The sequence below is a fragment of the Lactuca serriola genome, chromosome 7, assembly GCF_051521515.1.
Source record: "Lactuca serriola cultivar US96UC23 chromosome 7, Lser_US96UC23_V15, whole genome shotgun sequence".
NCBI classification, from domain to species: domain Eukaryota; kingdom Viridiplantae; phylum Streptophyta; class Magnoliopsida; order Asterales; family Asteraceae; genus Lactuca; species Lactuca serriola.
The window spans coordinates 130,023,454-130,033,601 of record NC_136414.1 but is presented as its reverse complement, the minus strand read 5'-3'; the positions used below and the strand labels follow the sequence as shown (position 1 = coordinate 130,033,601).

General features: G+C 32.4%; 1 protein-coding gene across 1 annotated transcript; it reads left to right on the top strand.

The window, feature by feature from the left end:
* Positions 1-7,223: 7,223 nt before the first annotated feature.
* LOC145061898 (calmodulin-binding protein 60 B-like) lies at positions 7,224-9,826 on the top strand. The gene is made up of 7 exons (XM_079009483.1): positions 7,224-7,380; positions 7,484-7,559; positions 7,693-7,745; positions 7,945-8,426; positions 8,501-8,661; positions 8,743-8,937; positions 9,019-9,826. The coding sequence occupies exons 1-7, from the start codon at positions 7,295-7,297 to the stop codon at positions 9,535-9,537; spliced, it is 1,572 nt and encodes a 523-aa protein (XP_078865609.1). The 5' UTR covers positions 7,224-7,294; the 3' UTR covers positions 9,538-9,826.
* The last annotated feature ends 322 nt before the right edge of the window (positions 9,827-10,148 follow it).

The following is a 10,148-nucleotide window of genomic DNA, read 5'->3' as shown; positions in this document are numbered from 1 at the left end:
TCTATATACATATACATGATATATAACTAAGGTTCAAACGAAACTCAGACAAACAACCGAATACTCTAAGTCCACAACCAAACAAGGAACAGGAAATAAAACGAGTTATCAGTCCTAAGTCCTTTCAACCTTACTTATATAACTATATCTATATAGACATGATTGTTGACAATATATATGTAAAAGAGTTTGAATAAATAGTTTTAGTTTGAAAAGAATTTGATAAAGATGTTTGATAACACATTTTGAAAGTATAAGAAATCTATATGTTTGCTCTAGTTATTAATCACATATGATTGATATAATAACTATAATGATTCAACTTGTATTCCCCTCATAAAAGCATTTAAAATTATTTAAAAGGTAGATTAAGGGGTATGAACTCACCTGTGGTAAGTGGTTCAGATGAAAGAGTGGTATAGGATGCTAAGTGTCAGGTGAAGTCTTGAGCACACACACACGGATCCTATTTAGTATATAATGACACATATATGTATAAAATTAGTGTTTATCCAACTAATCAGGTAAGGGAAACACCTTAGGGACTAGGGTACACTTGAATGGGAAGGTAAAAATCATAAAGGATTGCGTATAAGGTGAGTTTACGGCCAATGAGTTTACGGCCAATGAGATTACGGCCATAAACTCATGATTAAAAGTGTCAATGGGGGTGTTTTAAGGTCTTACAAACCACAAGGAAGGGTTCTAGCCTCAAGTCCAAGCCTTAGGAAGAGTTTAAGGCTCATATACACCTCAAACTAGGGTTTACGGCCAAAGGAGATGCTCTTGGCCGTAAACACCTCTTGTTCTTGCGAATGGACGATTTCAGGGTGTTTAGCATGTGATTCAACTAGATATCGAGTATAGGGAAGTAATACTTACGATATAGAAGCTTAAAAGGGCGATTTTGGACCAAAACACAAATGTGTTCTTGAAGATCTAACCCCAAAAGATGAAGTTAGTGGATTGAATCAAGGGGGTAATGCTAGATAAGAAGATGTATCAACTAGACAAGGGATAAAAAAAACTTACATTTTTGGAAGAAAAGTGAAGATTCTTAATGATAGTTGAGAGCAAAACCCGATTTCTTGGCTTGGAAATGGTAAAAGTGTTGGAAAATGGCTAAGTATCATATATATATATATATATATATATATATATATATATATATATATATAGGGGGAGTTCTCGGCCAACCAAGAGTTTACGGCCGTAAACTCTAGTTTACGGTCGTAAACTCCAATCCTTGGAGTTTTCCGGCTATATGCAGTGTACTGAACTCTAGAATACACTTGTTATCATTCCTTATGGTGGTTACTAGGCTTAAAATGCTCAAACAGACTCTAAGCAGTGCTAAAAGTTAGCAGAAACAAATCTGACTTTAACTGAATTGAATGATTGTACAAGAAATGAATTTCGGGTTGTCATAGAAACTAAAAGTTTAAAACCGGTAGCATGTATCTTTCATTTCTTTTATGAATTTTTGACAAAAGTATTCAAAATTTTTTGAAATCTATATAATTACATAAATTGACAATTGTATAAAAAAATAAATATATAAATATATTATAAAGGCAATTTTGGAAATTAATTTTTAAAAAAATAGTTTTTAAATGCTACATGAAGTACTTTTTGAATTTGGAGTTTTTTTTTTAAACTAAAAATTTAACTACTCCCAAACAATACTTTTCAGTTAAATTGAATTTTTTTTGTTAAAATCTGAAAAGTTAGAAGCTCTCAAACACTTGCTATCAAACACTTCCCTAAACACAATTAAAATATCACATGTTTTAGAATGAAACTTGATTGCAATTTTGTGAAGAAAACAACTTTTCTTTTGTCTAAAAGTCTAAACGCAAACACATAGCAAGGTTCTTCGTACCATTTTATTTCCATTTTCTGTTGCAATCATTTTTTTTCAGAATTTTTTGTTTCGAAAAACCAACCATATTATAGAATTGTATTTTATAAATTTATAGAATAATAATAATGAATTGTTTTATATTTGGATGATCGACACACATTTTATATAAGGGTGCTACAATAGAAATAAATAAATCTAATACCCTATAATAAACAAATAAATGAAAATAAATTGCTAAAGGGGAAAATGACTTAGGAAGGTAACTACCTCTTATTCGTGTTCATATATTGGCAACTTTTTTTTTTTTTTTTTTTGTACATAATAAAGCAACTAACTTGTTTTAACTGTTTAAATTACACCAATATTATCGGTTAATACATGTTTTAACCAGTAACTCAAAGGGAAAATGACTTAGGAGGGTAACTACCTCTTATCCGTGTTCACATATTGACAACTTCTTATTTTTTGTACATAAGAAAGCAACTAACTTGTTTTAACTGTGTAATATCCAAAAATCATGAACAAAAATTTTGTTTTTAATTTAATACTAAAACCATAATTGTTAAACCATTAATTTAATACTCCGGCATCGGGCCCCGCCCGGCATCAGGCCCCGTCTGGCATCGAGCCCCGCTCGATATACAGATCTGTCTCTCTTAGGCCTCACCCACTAAACACATGCAATCATATAACATGGTAACATATAAAGAAACATACTCTACCGTATCCCTGTCCTAAGAAACATACTCTGCTAATAATGAGATACGAAACATCGTCCGTACTCAACTAGTTCCAACCAGGGCTTCAACAGTGCAAGGTGAGTCTCCTCACTGTGTGAATGGGTCTAAGGCCACAATGTCAACCCATGTAGTATATGAGTAGGAATATCTGGGGGTTAGCCCCAGACATTGTATGCTAGTATGTTATTCTAGACCAAGTTCCGATGTCGGGCGGGTGCCCGAGGAATGTTTGCATGTTAGATTATACTTGTTGTCTGTGTGATACTTGTATGTGCCTGGTAAGGAGGTGAGTGTGGGCGAGGTCCCATATCTCATCATTAGCTGAGTACGGACGATGTTCCGTATCTCATTATTAGCAGAGTATGTTTCTTAGGACAGGGATATAGTAGAGTATGTTTCTTTATTGATTGTATGTGTTTAGTGAGCGGGGCCCGGAGACAGGCGGGGCCTAAGAGAGATAGACCTGTATACCGAGCGAGGCTCGATGCTAGGCAGGGTCTGAAGCCGGGCGGGGCCCGATGTCGGAGTATTAAATTAATGGTTTGACAATTATGGTTTTAGTATTAAATTAAAAACGAAATTTTTGGTCATGATTTTTGGGATGTTACACAGTTAAAACAAGTTAGTTGCTTTCTTATGTACAAAAATAAGAAGTTGCCAACATGTGAACACGGATAAGAGGTAGTTACCCTCCTAAGTCATTTTTCCTTTGAGTTACCGGTTAAAACAGGTATTAGCCGGTAATATTGGTGTAATATAAACAATTAAAACAAGTTAATTGCTTTATTATGTACAAAAAAGAAGTTACCAATATGTGAACACGGATAAAAGGTAGTTACCCTCCTAAGTCATTTTCTCATTGCTAAAGATACTTAAACGTTTTTAGTGTTATATCTTACAAACCACACAATTTGTTTTTGATTAAACTAAGCACTTAATAAATGAGGTGTTTCACGAAAATAGCCAATTTATCATTTGGATAATGAATTAACAAAATGCATTATAATAATATATAAGCAAATACATTGTATGCAAAAGAAACAAAAACAACACATAATAATCATTTTGGAAAAACATATAACAACAAAAATAAATAAGGAAATATCTTCATTTAGGTAAAATGACATAAAAGCCCTTAAGTTTTCACAAAAATGTCGGTTTTACCCTTGGATGTGTTTTATGTCTAGTAAAGCCTGAAGTTTTGTTTAATTTGTTTATTTTTACCCTTGTAGCCGGTTTCCAAGTAACCCACCGGTTACCTAATGCCAGTAAAGCCCTTGAATTTTCAAAAATGTTCGGATTTACCTTTAAGTTTTTCAAAAATGTTCGGATTTACCCTTGCATTGATTGTTATAATAATAATAATAATAATAATAATAATAATAATAATAATAATAATAATAATAATCAAGGTAAGGGTAAATCCGAATATTTTCGAAAAACGTAAGGGTAAATCCAAACATTTTTGAAAATTTAAGGGCTTTACTGGCATTAGGTAACCGGTAGGTTACCTGGAAACCGACTACAAGGGTAAAAATGAACAAATCAAACAAAACTTCGAGTTTTACTGGACATAAAACACGTTAAAGGGTAAAACCGATATTTTTATGAAAACTTAAGGGCTTTTATGTCATTTTCCCCTTCATTTACATATAACCAAATAAATTACAATAACCATACATCAACTCTACACTATAACGAAATACATTAACATTGTCTAAAACTAAAACCTAAATTGTAACCAAATGCAATACATGTGTGTTGATCTGCATATATTTGGTTACATGTAGCCAAAATACCGGATACCAGATGTATTTTTCAAGAGATGTTTGGATTGCTTAATGTGCACCTTTGGTATAGGTATTAGGTAAGGCACTCAAAACCAAGTCTAAATATACATGGAATATTTAAAAAAAAAAAACAACTTTTGACATGAGGACTTCTTTGGTTTCCTTCTTGTTAACCGACGATCTTTCTAGATCGCTCTTTAAGTATTTCTAGTCTGCTTTAAAACAAAAAGAAACCACAAATATATGCTAATTCTGAGTATGGTACTCAAAAAAATTGTCTTGTGGGCACACACACATCAATCCGGAACACGTCTTATGGTCTAAATTACAACGAACACGTCCAAAATACGACGAACTATTCCAAAACAATGTGTAGGATGTTTTGTTCAGGCTCATATTGATAAAACTCCAAAAAACATACCAATAATGAAGTAAAATACAATATAAGACCATTATGTGTTGCGATTTTGATGAACAGGCGATGTATCCAAACATATTCCAAATAAGGTTGCCAGAATTTTCTTGAGAAGGGATGGTGTTGCTAATGAAAATAAAATCAACATTAAGGTGGTGTTTGTTTTTTGTCCGCAGATCTTCTTAGTCTTTTCTGTTTACATAGCGTAGACCACGCGTGCAGACATTAGAGCATCTCCAACCCACCTCCAAATGCCATTTTTTCCTCCATTTTCTCTCTCATTCTTCTCCAACCCTACCCCATCCCCCCCCCAATATTTGGAGATATGAATAGTATCACCCTATGGGGTGATACTATTCATATCTCCAAATATGGGGATGAAGTTTCAGTTGTCGGGTTTAGTCCCTAATTTTATATATTTATACATTTATATTTTATTTTTATCTATTAGATTTAATTTAAATATAATGTTTAATATTTATAATATTATGAAATATAATAAATTATATTAATTAATCAAAAATATAAAATTTATTTTTATTTGTTAAAACTAAATTAGTAGAGGGTTGTGTTCGACAATTTATCTAAGTTGAAATAATATAATATACTTGGAATATACTTTTGGGGGTTAAAAATAGAGTAAAAAATGAAATAGGGTTGGAAATGAAACACTATTTACCCCATTTTTTATTCCATTTTTTGGGGAAAAAATGGGGGTGGGTTGGAGATGGTCTTAGCCTTTGGAGACTGTTTGTCTTTTTGAAGACTACATACCTAAAAATGTCTATGCGCTCTCTTCTGGTGCAGATATAGATCAGACTCTTTTAACATCTTCTAGTCTAAAAAAACAAATATATCTTTATTTTTTTTATTTTTTTTGAATTTATATTTATTCCAACTTTATTAGTGATAAACAATATGAAAAAAAAGTTACAATACTTAAAAAAAAGTTTGGCGACACAAACATGATATTTTTGACAAATTTATAAATAAAAATTTATTACGATAATGGTCATTGAAGTTGTTTATATAAATATGAAAAAAAAATCACAATATATTTTTATATTTTTTGTGCCAAATTTTATAAAACATTATGTAATACAGTATCGTCAATTTCTTAGAAAAATATTTATGGTATGATTTTAATTGATTTAATTGAAAAATCGAAGTTTATTTCCATCATTTATGTATCAAATTCTTTGATTCATAATTACAATGTTTAGATATAACTTTACGACCAAAATTGTTGGTTTTTATCAAATATATACGTTAATTTGTATCATTTTTATTTTCAACTTTTATACAATAATACATAAAAACTAATCTAGATTTGTTAATTATTTATAATAAAATCATAAAAATATTAAAAAAATCACTTTGTAGTTAGAATAATAAGTTTATTTAGATTTTAGCTTATTTTAATAGTCCGCAAATGTTAAAAAAATAAACAGTCTTCTTTTTTCAGACTGCAAACGTTTAGTTCATCTCTTCTGTTGCAGAGGTCTACAGATGTGGTCCGCATATTGCATATATTTTGGCTCAGAAATAACAAAAACACCTAAATAAGTCTCGAATGAGTTGTTCAGGACCGGTCTAAAATAGTTTTATGTCAACACATGAATAGCCCAAAACAATCTGGAACATGACAAATCTAATTTCAAACATGTTAGATTTCGGAGTACCTTTACGCCAAATCTCACCAACTTCGGAACAAATATTATTCCTCTGGAATATCCTTTTTCAAACAAGTTGATTATTCTTAAAAATCGAGATAAATGTGGTTTTTTTTTTGTTAATTACCTCATTTATAGTGGTTATTTTAATCAATATCTCATCTTTATAACTAGATAAACTTTTTAAAGCACTACAATCGAAAGAAATGAATACAAATGCTATAATAAACAAATTAATGAAAATAAATTGCTATTGTTTTTTTTGCATTTATTAGCTAAAACAACTAAAACATTTTTACTGATCTATGTTACAAACCATGCAATCTTTAGTCTTTATCAGGCAGACAACATGAAAAGATTGTTTAGAAAAAAGACGTTACTTTCCCAAATATACGCGGTTATGTTTTAATATTTGTGGGGTACTTCATACTTGTCTTCGATAGAGAATTTATTCATTTATTATTGGCAAAAGAAGTAAGCCCCAAGCAATCTTCTTGGAAAAAAAACATGAAATAAATATATATATTTCTAGAAAAAGATTCTGTTGGTGTATCTAATGCACTTTGGACTAATATGATACCCAAAAAGCATATTAATTAATTATACAAGAAACCCACACCTACGCCTTCACACACACTGTGGTCCACGTAGTCCTTGTACTGTTGTTGATTATTTTATATAATTTTTAGTTGACTTGGAAGCTTCAAAGAAGTTGCCTCTCACATTTTCTTTAAATAGGTTGTTAGTTTTGCTGTTTGGATCTGATCTCTACATCATAAACTGTAATTATTCAATTATCTATTGTGTGTTTGATGGTACTAAAACGACCTTCTGGCCAACGGGAAGAGGATGATTATGAAGCTAATCATCAAGCCAAACAAAGATTCGCCTCCTCAAAGTTTGTGATCAATTCTTTTATTCTATTTTCAACTTATTATAAATCAAATCATGTATTTCTAATTATATATATTTTTTGACATCGAATTTTGTTTTCTTTATAGTTTTGTTAGAAATGTAATGCAAGGAATTTCATCACAAGAATTTGCATCATCATTGGAACCATTCATTCGAGGATGGGTAAATACCACTTTTTTTTTTCTCTCTTATTCATTCGATTAATCATAATTTCACCTTTTCGAGAACCCATTTTGTAACTTTTATAGGATTTTGAATCTTATATGTTCTTGATTGTGTTCTTGGGGTTTAACAGGTCCGAGAAGAGGTGCAACGTGCATGTCACAGCTTTTGTTGTTCATCACCAAGGTTATATAATATCTTTAAAATTATGTTATCGAATAGTACAATAAATTTAAATTAAAAAAAAAAAAAAACATGGGACCCACTAAAAAATCAGAAACAACGAACACCTATCGTCAATCAATAGCTAGTTCATGTTATTATCTTTAAAGTTATGTTATTAAAGTCTGATTCTGATTCTGTCATTTTTGATCTTTATTGACAGATCACCATTTAACGCGTTTGAACGATGTGAGTCATCATCGCTGCAACTTCGTTTCCAAACGAAGTTGCCTCAAATGTTGTTCACGGGTAGCAGGGTGGAATCGGAGGATAATTCTCCTGTCAGATTAGTCCTATTTGACACCGATTCCAATAAAATTGTAACATCTGGACCTTATTCTTCATTAAAGATCCAAATCGTTCCACTTGATGGCGATTTTTGTTACGATGAAGAAGAAGATTGGTCTCAAAAGGATTTTGAGGCCAAAATTATACAAGCAAGAGATGGAAAACGGCCGCTAGTCGCCGGAGATTTGGTGGTGGTTTTGAAAGATGGAATTGGGGATCTTGGTGAAGTTTATTTCACTGATAATTCCAGTTGGAGAAGGAATCGGACATTCCGGATAGGTGCAGTAGCTAATTCCGGAGTTAGAATCAGAGAAGCGAGAAGTGATGCTTTTGTAGTGAAAGATCATCGTGGAGAATGTAAGTTTATTGTCTTTTCATGATCTTAATCGATTAAGACTTTATAGCTAATAGCTTTTTTTTTATTGATTCAGCATACAAGAAACACCATCCTCCATGTTTGAGTGATGATGTATGGAGATTGGAGAAAATAGCAAAAGATGGAGCTTTTCATAAGCGATTAGGGGTGAATAGAATACGAACAGTGAAGGATTTTTTACAAATGTATGTTGCTAATGAATCCTCGTTACGCAAGGTAAGAGAATGTTGATAATTAATTTCATGAGAGGTTTATTATCGATGCAATTCGCTAAATTATCTGGATCCGATTATACAGATACTTGGTGGATCATGTAACAAGACATGGGAAACGATTATCAAGCATGCTAAAGCTTGTGTTCTAGACGATAAGCTTTATATGTATGAGGTAGATGGGATCGGACTTTTGTTCAATTCCGTTTTCACGGTAGTCGGAGCAACCTTTGACGGCCAAAACTATCTCCCCCTCGAAAAACTCGCCGGAATTCAAATGGTTTGTATTCTAAATTTCTAATTCCTCCCGGAAACTTTCTTATAGAAACAAAACTGAAATAGAATTATCCGTTCGATGCAGTCTCTAGTGGAATCATTAAAGCAGCAATTTCATAAGAGTTTGGATCGGATGTTACCGATTGAGGATGTGTCGGTTTTTGGACCGGCGATCCTAACATCCAGTTTTACAGATCTCCCGCAAATGCAGCTGACTTTACCTTATGAATTCGAGAACAACAATCAATCGGAAGTTCATTCTTCGATGCAATTGTTTTCTCCGAATGTAAGGAACAACTTTATACTAAGAGAATTTAGCGGCGAATTTAGCAACGGGCCTTATGGTGAAGGATGTAGCTCCGGGCCAAGTACGCTCTCCGGTCAGGCAGCCGGTGACTATGATTTTCAATTTGGGGCTTCATTATGGCCAGGAAATGAACCGCGTGATTCTCCGTTTAACCAAATCGTCGGCCGGAATGGGTCGCCGACGCCGAGGGGACGGTGGTGCAAGATTCGAGCGGCGGTGAAGTGGGTTTCGGTGATGCGAGATGTGACTGCCAAAAGAATGGCGGAGATGTATCCGTATCTCGATTTCTCTTCTTAAAGATTGGACCTTAAATGGGCTAAATGGGCTATTTAACATGTTCTTTTGTTCTTTGAATTTGTTAATTTTTTTTTTTTTTCTATTTGGGTTCAAATTTAAATATTGTGTGTAAAATATAGATGAAAGGTCGTTAAGTACAGGTGTAAAAGCGGCTGTACCAAAGGATGGGTATGTTTTTGTGGCTGGATTAGTGTCTTTACGATCGCCACTATTTTTACGCTTTTGTGACTTGTACAATGTAACATACATAGATCTTAGTAATGTGGAATAAGACTTTTCGTTTTATGTAGCATGATGAAGTAAACAATGTTTTTCTCTTCGTTTTAGACCATTATGTATGAACGATGGCATTGGTTATATTTAGTTGATAAAAATACATGTATATAAAAAGTATATTCACATGGGGTGATTTTGGTTATATTTAGTTGATAAAAATACATGTATATAAAAAGTATATTCACATGGGGTGATTTTTTATGTTTCCAATTAAGATACATGATGGAGTGTTTATAAAGTCCCCTCTTATGAAATTTTAGAGAAGAAAATGTTGGTTTTCTAGATAGTGATAGGGTGTTTATCCATTAAATGGATGTAAATATGGAAGAGTTTTA

Excerpts from the sequence above, each read along its gene's own strand:
- LOC145061898 (XM_079009483.1), top strand. The coding sequence starts at position 7,295 with ATGGTACTAAAACGACCTTCTGGCCAACGGGAAGAGGATGATTATGAA. Across the intron at positions 7,746-7,944 it reads TTTTGTTGTTCATCACCAAG|ATCACCATTTAACGCGTTTG; the intron begins GTTATATAATAT and ends CTTTATTGACAG. Across the intron at positions 8,427-8,500 it reads GAAAGATCATCGTGGAGAAT|CATACAAGAAACACCATCCT; the intron begins GTAAGTTTATTG and ends TTATTGATTCAG.